At 51.4% G+C, this 22,768-nt stretch overlaps 1 protein-coding gene and 1 long non-coding RNA gene across 9 annotated transcripts in view; one reads left to right on the plus strand and one right to left on the minus strand.

The window, feature by feature from the left end:
* LOC105471998 (diphthamide biosynthesis 7) overlaps positions 1-20,497 on the minus strand; it is a 28,437-nt gene extending 7,940 nt beyond the window's left edge. For 2 of the 8 annotated variants that reach the window (XM_071078702.1, XM_071078703.1), the window contains exons 1-8: positions 19,547-19,833; positions 18,351-18,481; positions 16,975-17,062; positions 15,679-15,773; positions 15,133-15,305; positions 4,395-4,464; positions 4,133-4,198; positions 3,714-3,886 (exon numbers count right to left, since the gene is read on the minus strand). In XM_071078702.1, the coding sequence (XP_070934803.1) occupies positions 3,714-3,886; positions 4,133-4,198; positions 4,395-4,464; positions 15,133-15,305; positions 15,679-15,773; positions 16,975-17,062; positions 18,351-18,481; positions 19,547-19,699 (949 nt within the window). In that variant the 5' untranslated portion in view covers positions 19,700-19,833. Of the gene's footprint in view, positions 1-1,598; positions 2,545-3,713; positions 3,887-4,132; positions 4,199-4,394; positions 4,465-15,132; positions 15,306-15,678; positions 15,774-16,974; positions 17,063-17,203; positions 17,297-17,801; positions 17,919-18,350; positions 18,483-18,819; positions 19,015-19,546; positions 19,835-20,478 lie in introns of those variants that run through there. The other 6 variants (XM_071078699.1, XM_071078701.1, XM_071078696.1 and 3 more) reach the window with 6 other exon arrangements.
* LOC139358248 (uncharacterized) lies at positions 18,446-19,387 on the plus strand. The gene is made up of 3 exons (XR_011612930.1): positions 18,446-18,830; positions 19,087-19,142; positions 19,262-19,387. It is a non-coding gene; the product is annotated as an uncharacterized lncRNA (long non-coding RNA).
* Positions 20,498-22,768: the final 2,271 nt, after the last annotated feature.

Here is a 22,768-nt window from a genome sequence, read left to right on the forward strand (position 1 = left end):
GCGGATCTTGCAGTGAGCCGAGATCTCGCCACTGCACTCCAGCCTGGGCGACAGAGTGAGACTCCCTCAAAAAAAAAACAAAAAACAAAAAACAAAAAACAAAGCACGATCCCATACCAAAGACTCGCCTCAGACTCAGAGGCATGAACTGAAAGAGAATGAAAAAGATGCATCACGTCACACTGAAGTGACTTTACCGATGCCAGACAAAACTTTAAACCAAAAAATGTTACTAGATTTAAAGGCAGACACTTTAGATTGATAAAAGGGTCACCACATCTGGAAGATACCAGAATTATAAACATACATAAAAGAGATCCCCAAAACACATGAAGTAAAAACTGATAGAAACAAGGCCAGAAATACATAATTCTACAGTTAGAGTTGGAGGTAACAATAGCTCAGTTTCTTTTTCTCTCTCTCTCTTTTTTTTTTTGATACGGAGTCTTGCTGTGTCGCCCAGGCTAGAGTGTAGTGGTGCGATCTTGGCTCACTGCAACCTCCACTTCCCAGGTTCACGCCATTCTCCTGCCTTAGCCTCTCAAGTAGTTGGGACTACAGGTGCCCGCCACCACGCCTGGCTAATTTTTTTTTTTTTTTTTTTTTTTTTGAGACAGAGTCTTGCTCTTTCGCCCAGGCTGGAGTGCAGTGGTGCGATCTTGGTTCACTGCAACCTCTGCCTCCCAGGTTCACACCATTCTCCTGCTTCAGCCTCCTGAGTAGCTGGGATTACAGGTGCCCACCACCATGCCGGCTAATTTTTTGCATTTTTAGTAGAGACACGGTTTCACCATGTTAGCCAGGATGGTCTCGATCTCCTGACCTCGTGATCTGCCCAACTTGGCCTCCCAAAGTGCTGAGATTACAGGCATGAGCCACTGCGCCCGGCCACTAGCCCACTTTCAATATTGCCCAGACAGGATATCAGTAAGGAACCAGAAGATCTGAACAACATTATAAAGCTGAGACCTCACAGGCACCTACAGGGGCACTCCCCAGGAGAGACCACATTCTAGGCCACAAAACAAGTCTCAGTAAATTCAACAGGAATGCACAATGGAATAACATTAGAAACTGGTAACAGAAAGAAATGTGGGCACTTAAAAACATGTAAATTAAACAACACCCTCATAAATAACCAATGATCAAAGAAAAAAGTCACATGGGAAATTAGAAAGTAAGTACCTTGAGATGAATGAAAATAAAAATACAACATACCAAAATGTATGGGTTGCAGAAAAAGCAGTGCTCAGAGGAAAATGTATCACCATTAATAAAGAAAAAGGCCGGGCACGGTGGCTCAAGCCTGTAATCCCAGCACTTTGGGAGGCCGAGGCGGGTGGATCACGAGGTCAGGAGATCGAGACTATCCTGGCTAACATGGTGAAACCCCGTCTCTACTAAAAATACAAAAAAAAAAAAATTAGCCGGGCGTGGTGGCGGGCGCCTGTAGTCTCAGCTACTTGGGAGGCTGAGGCGGGAGAATGGCGTGAACCCGGGAGGCGGAGCTTGCAGTGAGCCGAGATCACGCCACTGCACTCCAGCCTGGGAGACACAGCGAGACTCCGTCTCAAAAAAAAAAAAAAAAAAAAAAAAAAAAAAGACTTTAAATTGTTTTAAGACGAGAATATTATGGCTGGGCATGGTGGTCCCAGCTACTCGGGAGGCTGAGGTGGAAGGATGGTTTGAACCCAGGGACCGAGCGCAGTGGCTCATGCCTGTACTTTGGGAGGCCGAGGCAGGCAGATCACCTGAGGTCAGGAGTTCAAGACCAGCCTGGCCAATGTGGCGAAACCCCATCTCTACTAAAAATACAAAAATTAGCCAGGCGTGGTGGCAGGCCCCTGTAATCCCAGCTACACTGGAGGCTGAGGCAGGAGAATTGCTTGAAGCCAGGAAGCAGAGGTTGCAGTGAGCCGAGATCACACCACTGTACGCCATCCTGGGTGACAGCAAGACTCCATCTCAAAACAAACAAACAAGAAAGAGATCTCAAATTGTTTTAATACAAGAAATATTACGGCTTCGCACTGGGGTCCCAGCTACTCGGGAGGCTGGGGTAGGAGGATGGTTTGAGCCCAGGAGGTTGAGGCTACAGTGAGCTACAATCATACCACCACACTCCAGCCTGGGTGACAGAGCAAGACCCCATCTCAAAACAAAACAAAACAAAAAACGATGAGAAATATGAAGCACATTCACAGAACTAACAGAAACAATACAGAAGAGATGGAGAAACTAAAGATGCAGAAAACAGAAGGATATGGGCCAGGCGCAGTGGCTCACGCCTATAATCCTGGCACTTTGGGAGGCCAAACTGGGCGGATCACAAGGTCAGGAGTTCCAGACGAGCCTGATCAACATGGTGAACCCCCTATCTCTACTAAAAATACAAAAATTAGCTGGGCGTGGTGGTGGGCGCCTGTAATCCCAGCTACTTGGGAGGCCGAGGCAGGAAAATTGCTTGAACCTGGGAGGCGAAGGTTGTGGTGAGCCGAGATCGCGCCACTGCACTCCAGCCTGGGTGACAGAGCCAGACTCCGTCTGAAAAAAAAGAGGAATACCATGTGGAAATCAAGTCAATCAAGTCCTTGAGTACAATCCAGTGCAGAGAAGGAACTGGCCTTGGGAACAGGTGCGGCTCACCCACTGCTGCAGAGAGCAGAGAGCGTGCGGATGGCCCGAGAGGCTGGTGGGCTTAATGGTGGGAAGATGAGGTGGTTTTTTTTTTTTTTTTTTTTTTTTTTTTGAGACAGAGTCTCGCTTAGTCGCCCAGGCTGGAGTGCAATGGCGCGATCTCGGCTCACTGCAAGCTCCGCCTCCCGGGTTCACGCCATTCTCCTGCCTCAGCCTCCCGAGTAGCTGGGACTACAGGCGCCCGCCGCCTCGCCCGGCTAATTTTTTGCATTTTTAGTAGAGACGGGGTTTCACCGTGTTAGCCAGGATGGTCTCGATCTCCTGACCTCGTGATCCGCCCGCCTCGGCCTCCCAAAGTGCTGGGATTACAGGCGTGAGCCACCGCGCCCGGCCGATGAGGTGGTTTTGTGATTGCTCATTTTTGGAGTGAGGGGAGAGGAAAGAGCAAAAGAAGAGAGATCATGAGCTGAGAGTCAGGAGGGAAGAGGAGGTCCTGGAGATTTGAGGAGAGAGAAGAAAATGTGAACCAGTTCTGATGGTGGGGGATTACTGCCTAGAGAAACTACAGATCACCAGGAATCCCAGGGACCTACTGGAACACAACTCGGACAGCTGGTTCCAGCCACGCTCTCCGGCTCGGCCAGAAGCAGAGGTGCATGTTCCCAACAAAACAACACTGGGTTCTGCCCAAAGTGTGAGAAAGGGATGAAGGGAATGGAGTGTAGCTCACAGGGGCAGCAGACCACAGTCCCAGCTGACCTCAAGCAGGAGGAGCATGGGAGAGCACAGACAAGGATGGTTATGGGAGTGACGGTGGCCAAGCCTCCAAACCAGAGGTCCCAGTGGGGTCAGAGGTCTGCTGAAATGCAGGAGGCACCGGAATGACAGAGCTGGGAAACCAGGGAAAAGTGTGGTTAGAGAGCAGAGATTCTGGAGCTGGGATGGTTACGGATCACGACCAAGTCTAGGGCGTGACCCTGGGAGCGTGTAAAAGCTGAGGGAAGAGCTCAGCAGAGCGAGGGGGCAGGGAACTGGTGCCCTGCCCTGAGGCCCAGCAGCCACGGGTCCCCACTCACCCACTGCCTTTTGGCAGTTGAGGATCTTAAAGCCACTGTGCATACAGGCGGCCAGGAGCAGGTGGTGGTGGAACGGGTGCCACTTGATTCTCCATACCCCACCCTGCACAGGCGTGTCTGCCAATGGCTGCTTCATGTTCCGTGTGTCCCACAGTAGGATGTGCTCATCATAGCTGAAACCAACCAAACACGGAGGGCATGCAAGGAAAGCCCAGGCTCCCCTGTTCCACAAGGTCCCTGGGGGGCAGAGAACGTCTCCCAGAGACCTGTCCCACGCATCCCTCGAGGACAAAGTCCCGTTTCCCAAACCCCTATACCTACGCTCTGGCGAAGCACTGGCAGACGAAATGCTGCAATGGTGCCGGGAAGAAAGGCAGTGAAAGAGGCGAGAAGGGCCCGAGAGCCTCCCCGGGACTCACCTTCCTGTGGCCAGGACGTGCTCCCAGTGGGGGCTGCTCTGGATGCTGCACACGCCCATGGTGTGTCTGCAAGAGATGCAGCGCCTGAACCAGTGCCCAGGACACGGACGCACCCAGGGAACGGAGGGCCGGTGACCCAGGGAACGGGAGGGCTGGTGACCCAGGGAACGGGAGGGCTGGTGACCCAGGGAGTGGGAGGGCCGGTGACCCAGGGAGCGGGAGGGCCGGTGTGAGCACCGAGTGCTGGCTCTTGGGCAGTTACCTTTTGCTGGTGAAGAGGAATTTGCCGGGTACCCTGGTGTCCCAGCCCCTCAGAAGGCCATCGTCGCCCCCTGTGTGGAGACAGAGAAGTATCAACACCACCAATGAGAGGAAGTGACCGTTCTCAGCGAGGCTGAGGCCGTTGATGTCTGTGGGAAGTTCCCCTGGGTGACTTTGCTGGGGGGGGGGTCTTAGGTTGCCACCTCAACAGGAGGTCCCAGAAACAACCCCCAGGAATGTCACTGCTGTGCCTTGACTCTCTACAGACTGCAAGCAGCAAGGGAAAGACAGACGGTCTCTGCCTGCAGGAACAGAAGGGAGGAAATGGAAACTGAAGGGGCCCTGAAGGCCATCAGGTGCTGGCAACCATTGTTCACAGGGGACCATTGTTCACAGGGGCCGTTACCAGGCCCCAGGGGCTAAACTGCCTTTGCTAAGAGCTCCAGTGATTAAAGCCCTGGCTTCTAAGAACAAGAGTTGCAAGATCAGAGCCCTGAACAGAAACTGCACACAGGAGGCAGCAAGCAGGAGGACTCCACACGGTGCACCTGATAGAAAGGTGCCCTCTGTCATCTTAAAGCACTTGTTTAGGGGAAATAAAAGGATGGGAGAACAGAGGAGTTGGTGCATGGAACCACAACCAATCTTCGAAGAAAAGCAACACAGACATGGGGTGAATGGTGGCACCTGAAGGAAGGGAAGCTCAGGAGCAGGGCCCACAGGGAGAGTGAACAGCAGAAGGAAAATGTCTAGGCCTGACCATATCACCCACCCCACATCATCCAGCTCCCACTACCCACCCCCCTTCCATCCATCACACCATCTACCCACCCCCAAACCCATCCAAAAATCCACCATCCATCCACCCATGCATGTCTGCAGCTGCACGCCCCGGCCATAGCGAATAATAATTAAGGATTAAACGCCTGAGCTATATTCATTTCCACCCCACACCTTCTCCCTAGATTTACCTTCTTCCCTGTATTAATACCGCCATTAAAAGATGGCGCTCTTCCCGCTTCTTCTTCATTCATTTTTCCCGCGCCTGCGAAAAGACTACTTGACTGCGCAGGCGCAACATGACGTCCGACCGGAGAAACCGAGGCTTATCTGGCCACGCCTTCCTTTTTTAGGTCATTTCCGCCTTAGCCCAACCTCTTCCCCTCCAAATGTATATAAGGCATTGCATTACCGCCATTAAACGAGACTTGATCAGAGCACTGTCTTGTCTCCATTTCTCGTGTCTCTTGTTCCCCAAATTCCCACCCCCTCCTCCAGGGCCTACACTGACTATCCCGCGGGCCGGGATACGTGGCGCCCGAACAGGGACAAGCTTGGAGGCATCATACTGGATTTGATTTTACTATTATAAAAGAGTTAAAGACTGCTGCCTCTCAGTATGGGGCTACTGCTCCATATACTCTTGCTATAGTGGAATCTGTAGCTGAGAATTGGCTCACTCCTACAGACTGGAATACCTTAGTCAGGGCAGTTCTTTCTGGGGGAGACCACTTAATTTGGAAGTCAGAGTTCTTTGAAAATTGTAGAGATACAGCTAAAAGAAATCAACAGGCAGGAAACGGTTGGGATTTTGATATGTTAACTGGTTCAGGTAATTATGCAGACACTCAGGCCCAAATGCAATATGACCCTGGACTGTTCTCACAAATCCAGGCTGCTGCTACAAAGGCCTGGAGAAAACTTCCCGTTAAAGGAGATCCAGGGGCCTCGCTCACAGCGGTTAAACAAGGACCCGATGAGCCATTTTCAGACTTTGTGCATAGACTTATGACCACGGCAGGTAGAATCTTTGGAAATGCAGAAACGGGTGTAGATTATGTTAAACAGTTAGCTTATGAAAATGCTAACCCCGCCTGCCAAGCGGCAATCAGACCTTATCGAAAGAAAACAGATTTAACAGGATACATTCGCCTTTGATCAGATATTGGGCCATCATATCAACAAGGCCTAGCAATGGCCGCCGCTTTTAGCGGCCAAACAGTAAGAGATTTCCTCATTAACAAAGGTAAAGATAAAGGGGGATGTTTTAGATGCGGTAAAAGGGGACACTTCGCAAAAGATTGCTGTGAAAACCAAAATAAGAGTCCAGAAGCAAAAATCCCAGGCCTTTGCCCAAGGTGTAAAAGAGGAAGGCACTGGGCAAACGAATGTAAATCTAAAACTGACAGTCAAGGAAATCCTTTACCCCCCAGGCAGGGAAACGGGATGAGGGGCCAGCCTCAGGCCCCGAAACAAGCATATGGGGCAGTCAGCTTTGTTCCAGCCAGCAACAGCAATCCATTTCAAAACTTAGTAGAGCAACCCCAGGAAGTGCAGGATTGGACCTCAGTTCCACCTCCCACACAATACTAACACCTGAAATGGGACCGCAAACCTTAAATACCAGAATATATGGACCCTTACCACCTAACACTTTTGGGCTACTTTTAGGAAGAAGTAGTGTCACCATGAGAGGCTTACAAGTCCTCCCTGGAGTTATCGATAATGATTATGAAGGAGAAATTAAAATTATGGCCAGAGCTATTGATAGTATTATTACTGTCCCTCAAGGAGTTAGAATAGCTCAGTTACTCCTGCTACCTTTGGTTAAAACAGATAATAATATCCAATACTCTAATAGAAATATAAAAGGTTTCAGATCATCAGATATATATTGGGTGCAACCAATTACAAATCAAAAACCCTCTCTAACCTTATGGTTAGACGGGAAGGCATTCACTGGACTAATAGACACAGGGGCTGATGTAACTATCATTAAACAGGAAGATTGGCCCTCTCATTGGTCTACCACAGAAACTTTAACTCACTTGAGAGGAATTGGACAAAGCAGTAATCCTAAACAAAGTTCTAAATACCTAACATGGACAGATAAAGAAAACAATTCAGGCCTCATTAAGCCATTTGTCATCCCTTACCTACCTGTTAACCTTTGGGGGCGAGATCTACTCTCTCAAATGAAAATTATAATGTGTAGTCCAAATGATATAGTTACTGCACAAATGTTAACTCAAGGATACACCCCTGGTAAAGGTCGTGGAAAAGGAGAGAACGGTATCCCACAGCCTATACTGGTTTCAGGACAACTTGATAAAAAGGGGTTTGGAAATTTTTAGTTCAGGCCACTGACATACCTGCACCCCAAAGGTGCGCTGACCCCATTACTTGGAAGTCAGATGAGCCCGTTTGGGTTGATCAGTGGCCTTTACTCAACGATAAACTAAATGCTTGCCCAACAGTTAGTGCAGGAACAACTAGCAGCAGGACATATTGAGGAAAGTAATTCCCCTTGGAATACACCTATTTTTGTTATTAAAAAGAAGTCTGGTAAATGGAGACTCTTACAAGATTTAAGAGCAGTAAATATCACTATGATCCTTATGGGTGCCTTACAGCCAGGATTGCCTTCACCGGTTGCGATTCCTCAAAAATATTTTAAAATCATTATTGACCTTAAAGATTGCTTTTTTACAATTCCCCTTCACCCTGCTGATCAGAAAAGATTTGCCTTTAGTCTTCCATCTACAAATTTTAAACAACCAATGAAGCGCTATCAATGGAAAGTCTTGCCTCAGGGTATGGCCAATAGTCCTACCTTGTGTCAAAAATATGTAGCTGCCGCTATAGAGCCAGTCAGAAAAACATGGGCACAAATGTATATTATACATTATATGGATGATATTTTAATAGCAGGAGAAATTGGTGAACAAGTCTTACAGTGCTTTGCCCAACTCAAACAAGAGTTAACAGCAGCCGGACTACAAATAGCCCCAGAAAAAGTACAATTACAAGATCCATACACTTATCTTGGCTTCCAGATTAATGGACCCAAAATCATTAATCAAAAGGCCGTTATACGTCGTGATCATTTAAAAACTTTAAATGATTTCCAAAAATTACTGGGAGACATAAATTGGCTTTGACCGTACTTAAAGCTCATCACAGGAGCTCAGGGAAGAGGCTCAGTATGCATCTTCTCACAAAAAAATGATGCAGCCATATGGCTGCCTGAAAGATTGGTAAGACAAATAAATCATAACCATTGTCAGTCCAGGGAAGATAAATCTCCCTGAGAAGTTTTTTCCTTCTTGTTTTTCAGAAAATGAAGCCTAACATGAAATTCCTTTGGAGAATAATCGCTCTATATAACATAGTGACAGTCTATGCAGGTTTTGGTGACCCTCGTAAGGCAAAAGAATTATTACGAAAACAATACGGCCAGCCTTGTGACTGCAGAGGGGGACAAATATCTGAACCTCTGTCAGATAGAATCACCCAGGTGACCTGCACGGGCAAGGCAGCTTACCTAATGCCAAACCAGTTATGGAAATGTAAGTCTACCCCAAGAGATACCTCACCTAGTGGGCCGCTCCTAGAATGCCCTTGTAGCTCTTTCCAATCTTCCGTACATAGTTCCTGTTATACCTCCTATCAACAATGCAAATCAGGCAATAGAACATATTATATGGCCACGTTATTAAAAACACAAACTGGAGGCATCAATGACGTACAAGTATTAGGATCCACTGATAAACTTGTACAATCTCCTTGTAACGGCCAAAAAGGAAAGCCTGTTTGTTGGAGCACTACCGCCCCCATTCACATTTCTGATGGAGGAGGCCCATTAGATATTGCAAGAATTAAAACCGTCCAGAAAAAATTAGAAGAAATTCATAAAGCTTCATATCCTGAACTTCAATATCACCCTTTAGCCCTGCCTGAGCTTAGAGATAATTTTAGGCTCGATGCCCAAACCTTTAATATCCTCAATGCTACTTACAATTTACTTCAAATGTCCAATACAAGCCTGGCCCACGATTGTTGGCTTTGTCTTAAAATGGGCCCCCCTATTCCTTTAGCCATACCTAACCTTTCATTGCCCTATGTCAATTACTCAAATGAATCCTTAGTAAATAATTCCTGTCCTATTACCCCCCCTCTTAGTTCAACCGATGACGTTTTCTAATTCCTCTTGCCTCTTTTCACCATCATATAATAACACTAAAGAAATTGATTTAGGCTATGTTGTGTTTGGCAACTGTACTTCCATAATCAATGCCACCAACCCTTTGTGTGCTATAAATGGCTCGGTTTTCGTTTGTGGAAACAAGATGGCATATACATATCTACCTACAAATTGGACAGGGCTTTGTGTTCTGGCCACTCTTCTCCCCGACACTGATATCATCCCTGGAGATGAACCTATCCCCATCCCCGCTACTGAACATTTTATTTATAGACCGAAACGAGCCATACAATTTATTCCCTTGTTGGCAGGACTAGGAATCACCACTGCTTTTACTACAGGAGCCACAGGCCTAGGAGTCTCGCTAACCCAATATACCAAATTATCCAATCAATTAATCCCAGATGTACAGACCTTATCCAGTACTATACAAGATTTACAAGACCAAGTAGACTCGTTAGCTGAAGTAGTTCTCCAGAATAGAAGAGGTCTAGATTTGTTAACGGCAGAACAGGGAGGGATATGTTTGGCTTTACAGGAAAAGTGCTGTTTTTACGCCAACAAATCCGGAATCGTCAGAGATAAGATAAAAACTTTGCAAGAAGAACTAGAAAAGCGCAGAAAAGGCCTGGCCGCCAATCCACTATGGACTGGACTCGATGGACTTCTCCCCTATCTCCTGCCATTTCTTGGTCCTTTACTCACTCTTCTACTTTTCCTCACTCTCGGGCCTATAATCCTTAATAAGCTTATGGCATTTGTCAGACAACAAATCGAGGCCTTCCAGGCCAAACCTATACAGGTTCATTATCATCGCCTTGAGATGACTGAAAATGGTGAGTCTTATTTACCTTAATAAGACCACCTCCCCTGTGTGCTGAACTGGACAGTCAATGACGGGTGAGAGGACACTATCCCCATCGGAGCCTAAGACAGGAGGGCCGCCCTTGCTGCTGCCTTATCCCATGACGGGCCTAGAAGGTGGGGGTGAGTTGACCCAACCTAAGACAGGCGCAGTTCCCGAGGGGTTTTCTTGTCATAAAAATATAAAAAGGGGGACCTGTCCAGAGCTGCACGCCCCGGCCATAGCGAATAATAATTAAGGATTAAACGCCTGAGCTATATTCATTTCCACCCCACACCTTCTCCCTAGATTTACCTTCTTCCCTGTATTAATACCGCCATTAAAAGATGGCGCTCTTCCCGCTTCTTCTTCATTCATTTTTCCCGCGCCCGCGAAAAGACTACTTGACTGCACAGGCGCAACATGACGTCCGACCGGAGAAACCGAGGCTTATCTGGCCACGCCTTCCTTTTTTAGGTCATTTCCGCCTTAGCCCAATCTCTTCCCCTCCAAATGTATATAAGGTATTGCATTACCGCCATTAAACGAGACTTGATCAGAGCACTGTCTTGTCTCCATTTCTCGTGTCTCTTGTTCCCCAAATTCCCACCCCCTCCTCCAGGGCCTACACTGACTATCCCGTGGGCCGGGATACATGCACCCACTCACTCACTCATCCACTCACCATCCATCCATCCATCCATCTATCCACCCAGCTGCCCTCCCATTCCATTCAGCCGCCCACCATCCATCCAACAATCCACCATCCATCCAACAATCCACCACCCACCACCCACCACCCACCATCCAAAAATGCATCCATCCACCCACCATCCATCCATCCAGCCGGCCAGCCAGCCACTCACCCACCATCCATCCACCCAACAATCCACCATCCACCCACCCACCACCCACCATCCAAAAGTCCATCCATCCAGCCGGCCAGCCAGCCACTCACCCACCATCCATCCATCCATCCATCCATCCATCCATCCATCCATCCACCCACCACCCATCAAATAGGTACTTGCTGAGCACACACTATGGACCCTTGTAATAGACACTAGGGACACACGGTGAACATGACCTACAGTTAAATGAACCAGCGGAATCAGCTGACCTAAGCATAAAGCCTGCAGATGAGCCTCAAGTATGAGCTGCCATTCTGTGGCAAATTTGTACAGAGCAGGCAAAGGCTTCTTTATACATGAGTCTCTCCACTCTCTCATGCCCACACATCCACTCCATCAGGAAATCTGACTGGACCTGCCTTCACTTCTGTCCAGAACCCAACCACGGGTCCTCACCTCCACTACTCCAAACCTGCTCTGGGCTGACTCATCACCTGCCCAGTGGCAAGTCTCTAGGCTGTGCCCCTCCCTCTTGTCGTCTAGACTCACATTCACCAAAGAGGTCGTCATAAATTTTAAAATGCAAGTCAGAATCTGTCATTCCTCTGCTCAACATCCTGCAACAGCTCCCATTTCGTTCTGAGTAGGAAACAAGGTCCTTGCTGGAGCCTGCCGGGCCCTGTGCCCTGGCCCATTTACCTCTGACTTCACCCTCTTCTATGCTGCCACTCCCTCAGGTCATCCTAACCGTGCTGGCTACTGGCTACTCTTCTGCCATAGCGGGGCCACTGCCCAACCTGACCATGCTCTCCAACAGGATAATCTGCACCTGCTCCCAGCACCCTTCTACCTTCTTTCCAAAGCGCTCACTGCCCCTGACGTGCCGCGCAGTCTCCTTCCCTATAACAAACTCTGCTTTGTGTTTACTGTCCGTCTCCCCGCCACAGAATGTCAGCTGAGTAAAAGCAGGGACTTTTATGTGATAATCAGCCAGGTGTGGCAACTCACACCTGTAGTCCCAGCTACTCAGAAGGCTGAGGCAGGACCCTGGGAGGTTAAGGCTGCAGTGACCTGTGATCACACCACTGCACTCTGGCCTGGGTGACACAGCAAGACGTGAGCCACCCACCCCATCCCCAAAATATATTTATATAAATCTTTTTTTTTTTTTTTTTTTGAGACGGAGTCTCCCTCTGTCACCAGGCTGGAGAGCAGTGGCGCGATCTTGGCTCACTGCAACCTGTGCCTCCTGGGTTCAAGCAATTCCACTGCCTCAGCCTCCCAAGTAGCTAGGATGACAGGCACCCGCCACCATGCCAGGCTCATTTTTTTTTTTTTTTTTTTTTTTTTGAGACGGAGTCTCGCTGTGTCTCCCAGGCTGGAGTGCAGTGGCGTGATCTCGGCTCACTGCAAGCTCCGCCTCCCGGGTTCACGCCATTCTCCCGCCTCAGCCTCCCAAGTAGCTGAGACTACAGGTGCCCGCCACCACGCCCGGCTAGTTTTTTGTATTTTTAGTAGAGACGGGGTTTCACCATGTTAGCCAGGATAGTCTCGATCTCCTGACCTCGTGATCCACCCGCCTCGGCCTCCCAAAGTGCTGGGATTACAGGCTTGAGCCACCGTGCCCGGCCGCCAGGCTCATTTTTTGTATTTCAGTAGAGACGGGGTTTCACCACGTTGGCCAGGCTGGTCTGGAACCCCTGACCTTGTGATCCGCCCACCCTGGCCTCCCAAAGTGCTGGGATTACAGGTGTGAGCCACCATGCCCGGACTATATAAATAATTTAAGAAGGCCGAGCGCAGTGGCTCACGCCTATAATCCCAACACTGGGAGGCCGAGGCAGGTAGATCGCTTGAGCCCAGGCATTCGAGACCAGCCTGGGCAACATCGCAAAACCCTGTCTCTGTAAAAAAATTTAATTAGTGGGGCATGGTGGTGTGCGCCTATAGCTGCAGCTACTAGGGAGGCTGAGGTGCGGGGGGGATCGATTGAGCCCAGGAGGTTGAGGTTGGAGTGAGCTGAGATTGCACCATTGTACTCCAGCCTGGGTGACAGAGTGAGACCCTGTCTCATAAGAATAAAATAGGCTGGGCGCAGTGGCTCATGCACATAATCCCAGCATTTGGGAGGCCAAAGCGGGTGAATCACCTGAGGTCAGGAGTTCAAGACCAGCCTGGCCAACATGGTGAAACCCCGTCTCTACTAAAAACACAAAAATTAGCTGGGCATGGTGGCAGGTGCCTGTAATCCCAACTACTCAGGAGGTTGAGGCAGGAGAGTCACTTGAACCCAGGAGGCGGAGGTTGCAGTGAGCCAAGATCGCACCACTGCACTCCAGCCTGGGCAACAAGAGCAAAACTCCATCTCAAAATAAATAAATAAATAAATGAAAATAATAAAACTTAAAAAAGAAAACAGGACTTTTGTCTGTTTAGTTTGCTAAAGTATTCTAATCACCTAGAATAGGGCTCAGCACATAGCATTTGTTGAATGAATTAGTCCAGAATTATTCAATATTACCCTATGGTACCTTTGTTCCGAATTAGCTCGAGGTAGAAGAACCAATCCAAGGAGAGACCTCGAGAAATGAGATCTTCGTGGCTCTCACAGTTCACGGCTGCGACAGCAAGCGACACAACGAAGAACCGCACCTTACACACATGCTCGCCACTCGGATGAGCAGAGGCGGCATGAGAGCTGCGGTCAGGCCTGCCTGGGGTGGAAGGACGGCTGCTCTGCGTCAGTCTTCTAAGGACAAGATTTTAAGCTGAGCATGTCAGAAAAGCAGAATTCACCCATGAAGGAAACATCCCGTGACGAAACCCTGAGACTGAGGGAACGTGGACTATTTCAGGAGAAGGTGACTGAGAGCAGAGGAGCCAAAACAAGGCCGGAGAAGCAGGCGTGGACCAGATTCCACAGGCCTTGGGCAATAGCATCACTATTTTGAATTTTATGAAACAGGAACTAAATGAAACAGGAACTGTGAGGGGTTCTAACGATGAGTGAGATGTGATAACGTGTGTGCGTTTTTAAAACACTTGCTCTGACTACTGTGTGGAGACGGAAACAATCAGGAATGAAGGCAGGGCCATCACTTACGGCTCTGCTGTGACAAACTAGATGAGACAGAGGCCCGGATGGGTAGCGGCAGGGGAGAGTCAGATCTTCGACTCTTTGCAAATTCAGCAGCTCCTCTTCCGTCTTCTCTCAGAGACCAGCCCCTCCCACCTGTCCTGAGTTATCTCCACCCCGGAAAGAGAAGCCAAAGCTACCTCCTTCCTGGAATCAGCAGTTAATTTTCCACTCTCACATCAGCTGCCCCAAATGCAAACCATTCACAAGACCTGGAAAGGAATCTTATTTCTCTCATGCTTCCTTTTTTTTCTGGAAGATAAACTAAATCCAAAAAGGGCACAGACGAACCTGAAATCCAACGTGGTGATGTCACTATTGTATCCACAGAAACTGGACTTCCAGTAAAAGCATAGAGGATCTGACACGGAGCACATCAGGGACGCAGAATGGCTCTGCCCACAGGGGCCTGCTCCTCCAACACCCTGGTCAGCACCACTCAAGACCCTGCACTGCCTGAGGCAAGCTACACTTTGCTCTCTAAAGAATAGCTAAGTGGGCCAGGCACGGTGGCTCACGCCTGTCATCCCAACACTTTGGGAGGCCCAGGAGGGAGGATCAGGAGGTCAGGAGATCGAGACCATCCTGACCAACATGGTGAAACCCTGTCTCTACTAAAAACTCAAAAATTAGCCGGGCATGGTGATGGGCGCCTGTAATCCCAGCTACTTGGGAGGCTGAGGCAGAAGAACTGCTTGAACCTGGGAGGTGGAGGTTGCAGTGAGCCAACATTGTGCCACTACACTCCAGCCTGGCGACAGAGCAAGACTCAGTCTCAAAAAAAAAAAAAAAGTACACTTTCCATAAAAGGTCTTCAAGATCCCAACACAGCTGGAATCAGAGCTGCAGCACAGGCCTCCCCCCTCCCTCTGCCCCTCCCTCAGGAAGCCTTCCATCAGAGGTGACCAGCGGAGGAATACTGACCTGAATACACAATTTCTGTATGCCAGTAATCGAAAGCAGCAATCCAGGCCTCGAACTGATGTGCCTGCCATGAGGCCACTTTCTGCAGCTTGGGCCCCGTCTCATTCACCATCAGGAGGTGGAGCTGCCCTGTGGAGTCACTGCTGATGATCTTCAAGGGCTGGTCCCTGGCCCTAGACACAGGGAACCCATGGAGAAGCCCGGCCGAATGTTATTCGTCAGCCTCTTCTGGTTCCCAAACAAGTCCTGAGAGAGGGTCTCCACAGCCCTGGGATGTGGACACACCCCTTAAGAGACCGGCTGGCGAAGATCACAACCACTGCTAAGCTTGTCAAAGACACCAGTGTCGGCTTCTCTAGGTAAAACACTATCGCTACGTATCTAAAATGGGGAACTTTTTTTTTTTAGAATAGGACCAGCAGTGATGGTGCCAGGGCTGAGGAGCACAGTCGCGGCTGGCCAAAGGTGGCTGGAGTGCTGTAGCCTCAAAAATGGAAGTGGTCCTCAGAGAAAGACTCAGGGCCCCTGACTAAGCCTGGCCCTTACCTTCCAGTTTTCCCAGTGGACCAATCTAGGGACAAAGCCAGACACTGCTCCTCCAGGGCAAGGCTGGACAATGGCTCCAGCACGTGGCTCTTCTCCTGGAGAAGAAAAAACTCCATCAAAGGGACGTAGCACCCCCAGAGCCCCCAAAAGACTTTTCCTCTCCTGCAGGGAAGTCGCTGTTCCCTCATTTACACCCTACCCGGATGAAGTCCGTCAGTCACTGAGTCACACTTGCACCTAACACTGAACCCCCTGCCAGGGGCCCCGAGAAGACCTGGGGACACTGGAGCTCACACTCCTCACACTTGCAGGAGGACTTTCCCACAGGCTTGACCTTGGGGCACGGTCTCCCTCCCTTTCACACCCCCTTGCCGTCCTTGCACTCCTAGATGCTGCCGAGACGTCTGTGCAGGCTCCAGACCACAATGGCACACGCGCGTGCCCACCCCAGGCCTCCCCAGAGACGATGGGGAAACTCCTCTGGTTTCCACTTCAGAAGCCGCCAGCAGCCATGAGAACGTGGTTGCTCTTTACGCAGATCTATATACATTTTATTTCCTAAACAGCCTAGTCAGTGCTTAACTCCATCCCTGGCTCCCAGCAGGCTGCTGCACCAAAACCCTTTCCTGGGTTCATGCACTCCTCCCTTGGGCCCACAGCTTTCCTGTGGCTGCTCTTTCCCTCCTTTCTAAGACAGGGCAACTGCTCTGGGCTGCCTTAAGCAAGGCCCTTCCTACACAGGCCCTCGGTTGGCCCAGTCCCACCTGCAGCATCTGCATCGGAGGGAGGGCATAGTCTCAGGCTGTTTACATCACCCCACTATGGGACATCCCCGTTCCCGCCCCCACAGCTATCAGACAAAGTCACTGTGCTAACGCATGGCTCTGCAGCACTGTGAGAAACCCGGAGAAGTTCACCCAGGACTCACATGCTTTTCCAATCATCAGTGAGAAATGCCATCTTCACACAGGACGCTCATTGCTACTCTGGGCCCCAGCATCAACCTACGAACGCTTGCCCAGGTTCTTAGAGAACTGTCAGACCCACTGGCAGGTCAATGAACACCCGGTCACTTCAGCCCTTCTGCTGGTGACACACGAGGTGACTTCCTCTTGGAGGTGGATGTAGAATGCAATACAACTTAAAAACAGAGTCCATGTTATCTTAGAACGTTTATGTATTGTTCACCATCGAAGAGAGATCGTTCTAGAAAAATGTCTGTGTCAGCACAGCCTCCTTCCTAACTCTCTCTATTCAGGTCCCTTCTGCCCCACGGAACAAGTGCAAGTCACTGACCTCAGATTCCACCAGGCGGAGCAGTTGTATGGATCCACTGGCATCTGCCAAGCCCAAGAGGGCATGTCCAGCCACCGGGATGTGACACCTGAGGAGAGGGCCCACCGTAAGCACACCAATGTGCCCAAGGCACAGGAGAGCACCGTGCGTCCCTGTAATCACAGTCACGCTTTGCTTAACAGCGGGGCTGTAGTCCACACAAACCCAGCTGGGACAGCCTACTACACACCTTGACGATATGGTACAGCCCATTGTCCTACGCCACAAACCTTACAGCATGTTACTGCAGGCAAGTGTAACACAACAGTAAGTGGTTGTGTACCTAAACATAGAAAAGATACAGTAAAAATACAATATAAAAGATAAAAAACAGGTGGCTGGGCATGGTGGCTCACGCCTGTAACCCCAACACTTTGGGAGGCTAAGGCAGGAGGATCACTTGAGACAAGGAGTTCGAAACCAGCCTGAGCAACACGTCAAGACCTTGTTTCTACAAACAAACAAACAAACAAACAAACAAAAATGAGGTGTGGTAAGGCCTGGCACGGTGGCTCACGCCTGTAATCCCAGCACTTTGGGAGGCCGAGGCAGGTGGATCAAGAGGTCAGGAGATCGAGACCATCCTGGCTAACACGGTGAAACCCCGTCTCTACCAAGAATACAAAAATTAGCCAGGCATGGTGGCAGGCGCCTGTAGTCCCAGCTACTCAGGAGGCTGAGGCAGGAGAATGGCGTGAACCCGGGAGGCGGAGCTTGCAGTGAGCCAAGATCACGCCACTGGGCGAGAGAGTGAAAACAAAAAAAAAAAGAGGCATGATGGCACGTACCTGAAGTCTCAGCTACTCGAGAGGCTGAGATGGAGAACTGCTTGAGCCCAGGACTTCAAGGCTGCAGTGAGTTATGATCATGCCACTGCACTCCAGCCTGGGCAACAGAACAAGACCCTGTCTCAAAAAAAAAAAAAAAAAAAAAAAATCAAAAATGATAAAAAGTGGTGCACCTGTATAGGGCAGTTCCACTACGTTAAGGCACCACCATGGTACATGTGCCCCATTGTTGACCAAAACAGAATTATGCCACACATGACTGCATTTAAATCTTAGCTCCAAAAGCGGGCGAGAGCCTACAGCTGTGTTCTCAAACACAAGACGCCCCAGGTTATGAAGTCACAAAACTCCCATCACTTCCTGGCTGCAACATGACAAAGGAAGTAAGCCCCAGGTAAAGCACTCCCCAAGTGGGAGGCGGGCAGGACAGCAAAGAAATAAACCCAAAGTTGAGACGCAATGCCTGTCTTGTTGAAGGCATCAAGCATCAGGCTCCCCGATTGCCACTCATGACAAATTCTAGACCCAGGGGGATTATCACAGTTGTACCATTTCATGTCCAGGATTGCAGAAGTATCTTTTCTTTGGACCTCGACCAGAGGCTGAGTAGACTTGTTCTCATTGAAATTGTATAGGTAGAGACGGCCTAAGCGGACTCGAGGCTCAACTTCCATTCTACCCTACAAAAAATGCAGAGGTATTCTCTGATTACCCCAAGGCACCAAGGAATCCAAGGGATGGGAAAAGGGATCCAAGGAACTCAAAAGGTTTGCCGTGACTGACGGAGTGGAATTCTGCCTGGAAGAAACTCTGGTTGTCTGAGCTGGAGAAACGTCTATTTTCCTGCATATGATTAATGACTAGGTGAACACTCCTGGATCCGGCAGAGAGGGCTCCTTCTCAACTGGCCAACAGGGACCAGCTATGGCTAGGATAACCACAGAACCCAGTTTGCCTGGGACGGTCCTGACTTAGGCCTGTTGTTCAGTGCCCAGTTTGAATTCTCATATGTACCTACCAGAAGTTAAGGTATAATTCCCACTTTCTCTTTACTGTAGATTCCATCCATTAGCTTGGGCCACACCTGTATATAGAAGACTTTCTGCTCTGAAGATTCTAATGTTGGCCGCGGGCGGTGGCGCCTGCCCGTGGTCCCAGCTACTCAGCAGGCTGAGGCGGGAGGATGCCCTGAGCGCTGGAGTCCAAGGCTGCACTCCAGCCTGGGTGACAGAGAAGACCTTATCTCAGAAAAAAAGAATATATATACATTTTTTTTTTTTTTGAGACGGAGTCTTGCTCTATCGCCGAGGCTGGAGTGCAGTGGTGCGAGCTCGGATCACGGTAAGCTCCGCCTCCCGGGTTCACACCATCCTCCTGCCTCAGCCTCCCGAGTAGCTGGGACTACAGGCGCCCGCATCACGTCCGCCCAAAACATCACTAATTGTTTTTGTATTTTTTAGTAGAGACGGGGTTTCACCGTGTTCGCCAGGATGGTCTCGATCTCCTGACCTCGTGACCCGCCCGCCTCGGCCTCCCAAAGTGTTGGGACTACAGGCGTGAGCCACCGCGCCCGGCCGAGAATAATGTTTTTAAAAAGATTCTAAACTGTTTCTGACCTACGTCCCGGCCAAACGGCCAACATCCCCTCTTCACCTCCTGGGCGATTCTGTGCGCCTCTCGGCCTCAACCTCGTGGCCGGCCCTGCCCTGCCCTGCCCTGCCCTCCCGAAGCCGCGACGCGCGCACCTTGCTCTGGGGGTCGGCAGGCGGGTCCTCCGGCCGCCGCAGCTGGTAGGTCCCGCACGCCAGCAGGTGCCTGCAGCCTTGCAGCGGGCACCACTCCACCGAGTCCGCGGTCAGCTCGGTGTCCACCGTCTGCAGGGCGAAAGCGCCCATCATCCAGCCCTCGGGGAAGGCCGCGGAGCCGGCGGTAGAGGCAGGTCGGCAGGGCCGGGCAGGGCCGGGCTGGGCACTGCGAGGGGCGGCGACGCCGGGGCCGGCGGGACGAGCTCGGAGGCTCAGGGACACTGTCAGCCCGTGCCGCCTCTCTCGCGACTCCTTCCGGGGCGCCGGGGCGGGACATCCGGCCGGGCCTTGGCAGCCGTGGACGCCCCCGGAAGACCAGGCTCCCGCGCCCCCTGGCGGCCGGCTGACCGCGGCGGGCTTCAGGCGCCAGACGCGCCGCTCCCTGCGGGGCCGTGGAGACCGAAGGCTCCTCCACGGAGCAGGTTTGGAGACGGCAGGTTAGTGACAGAGCCTTAGGTTTGAAGCCGCCTTTGCAAAAATTCTATCTGTGAGAAAAACCCCAACAGCGAGCTGCGCTAGCGCACCCTGTGGCGCCCTCCTGTTACTCCGGGGCCATCGGGCCGCGCTGACTTGTTAGGCTAGTTTCCCGGAGAGGCCTTGCCCCGGAGTCAACGCCTTCGTCAAGCTGAGGAGGAGCCCGCGCCGCACGAAGCCCAGCACCCCGAGGCCCAGGCGCACCCTGCCTGCCTCCTGCGAACCCGCCATGGCGGAGCTGCCCCTCGGAGCCCGCCTTCCAGGGTCTTTGCTTGTCTGACACCCGTGGCTGCATCGGGGCCCCCCAGGAGCGGCTCAGCAGGTGGACGTGGTTATCGGCACCAGTCGCCTGGCCGCCGCCGCCCTCCCCCAAAACTGCCTTTGAAAATACCCCTAACCTCGGAGCTTTGGACGAGACGATCTGAGGACGAACTCCATCTCCCACGTGGCGTGGCCGGCCCGTGTCTATTAATTTTTATTTTTTGAGACGGAGTCTCGCTGTCCCCCGGGCTGGAGTGCAGTGGCGCGATCTCAGTTCACTGCAAGCTCCGCCTCCCGGGTTTAAGCCGTTCTCCTGCCTCAGCCTCCTGAGTAGCTGGGATTACGGGCATGTGCCACGATGCCCAGCCATTTTTTGTATTTTTAGTAAGAGACGGGGTTTCACCGTGTTAGCCAGGATGGTCTTGACCTTCTGACCTTGTGATCCACCCGCCTCGGCCTCCCAAAGTGCTGGGATTACAGGCGTGAGCCACCGCATCCGGCCCTTACTGCAATCCATGGTCTGAATGTGTGCAGGGCAGGAAGAACCCCTCGGGCCCTTACAGGTTCAACTGTGCCCCCAAAAAACAATGGACTGAAGACCCCAGCACCTCAGAGCGCATCCTCATTAGCAAACAGGGGCTCTCAGAAGCAGCTGGGTTCAAATGAGGTCACGGGGTAGGCCCTGACCCAGAGGAGCTGGAGTCCGCAGAAGGGAAAGCTGATGCAGACTTGCAGGGCCATCGCTGTGCAGACCGCAGGGAGGCAGGCGAGGCCCCTGGCTGGGAGGAGGCGTCCGCATCTGAGGGCCCTTGCCTGCGCCTTCATCTGAGACTTCAGCCTCCAGAACCTAGAGCATGAATTCTTGCTGCTTCAGGCTGCACAGCTCATGCGGCTTTGTTGCGGCAGCTCCGGGAAGCTAAGACGGACTTGACTGAAATATATGGGTGCCTGGGTATTCAGCCTCAGGGCTTCAAGCAGGGCTGTGGCTAAAGACATGGCGGGGACGCCGGGCGCGGTGGCTCACGCCTGTAATCCCAGCGCTTTGGGAGGCCGAGGCCGGCGGATCACAAGGTCAGGAGATCGAGACCACGGTGAAACCCCATCTCTACTAAAAATACAAAAAATTAGCCGGGCGCGGTTGTGGGCGCCTGTAGTCCCAGCTACTCGGGAGGCTGAGGCAGGAGAATGGCGTGAACCCGGGAGGCGGAGCTTGCAGTGAGCCGAGATCGCGCCACTGCACTCCAGCCTGGGCGACAGAGCTAGACTCCGTCTCAAAAAAAAAAAAAAAAAAAAAAAAGACATGGCGGGGAGCCAACAGCTCAGACCGCAGCAGAGACAGAGGCGCAGAAAAGGCTGGCCAGGAAGGCAGCAGGGCGTTCCAAAAGGGCCTCAGCCACACACATCTACGTGGGAGGGAGAGTGGCCAGGTGAAGCATCCCAACGTACCACGCTCCAAACAAGCTTCATAGAAGCAGCCCCACAATGCAGCCATCTGGATGTCCTCATAGTGTCTTAGATACCCGGCTACGAAGACCAAGAAGTTGGGGCCACAGAAGGGGAAATGACCAGAGGACTGGGTATCAGATGAAAGGGAAGCAGTGGTGAGGCCCATCCCACCCTCACGGTGCCACCTGCTGGGGTGAGGCCTGGAGGAGCTGCCACATGCAAACCTAGAACCTGCACCGCCCCTTCCCCAGCATGGTGTATCACAGGTGGGAGGCCCTGGGCGCTTCTTCCGGTGCATTTTTCTGATGAATAACTGACTGCCAAACAAGGCAGCCCTGCTGGTCAGGGGATAACATGGCCACTTCCCTAGATGCAGGCAAAGGGACCCCTGCACACCGTGCCTATCCTCAGACTCCATCTGAAAGCAGCTGCCTGAAGGCACTCAGGGCTCCAGGCCTGAAGACTGCCCCAAACCCCAACCTGTTGACCCACCATCTTTAGGGACACATATGTCCCCCTCCCCGACAGCTTTCACCTACTCAGCAAAAAATGTCCCCGACCTTCACAGCAGCAAAGGGGGCTTCTCAGGGCCTGATGTGGGCACATGCAGTTCTCTAAACTCCAGGAAATCCTGCAGAGTTTGTTGCTATCACCCACTTTCAGCAGGCCTGTTCTTCAGGAGCCTCCAGGGTACTGCCTGAGAAGCTACTGGAAGTTTTGCTTACAGACAAAAGGCCAGCCCAGCCAGGAACAGCAATGAGAACACACAGAGCGTCCTGGAACGTGGCAGTGGAGCTCCAAGAGGGGAAAGTGTAACAGGAACCTGCGGGACCAACACAGGGTTGGACCGGACCAGACCAGACAGGTCAGAGTCGGACTGGCCAGGCTTTCAGCTCCCAAGAAGCAAGGCCTCTGGCTGGGCGCACCTGGAGACAGGCAGGATCCCAGCCACGCAGCCTGGCATGTTTCCCTGGGGCGGCT

This window comes from Macaca nemestrina, chromosome 14 (genome assembly GCF_043159975.1).
Source record: "Macaca nemestrina isolate mMacNem1 chromosome 14, mMacNem.hap1, whole genome shotgun sequence".
Classification (NCBI taxonomy): domain Eukaryota; kingdom Metazoa; phylum Chordata; class Mammalia; order Primates; family Cercopithecidae; genus Macaca; species Macaca nemestrina.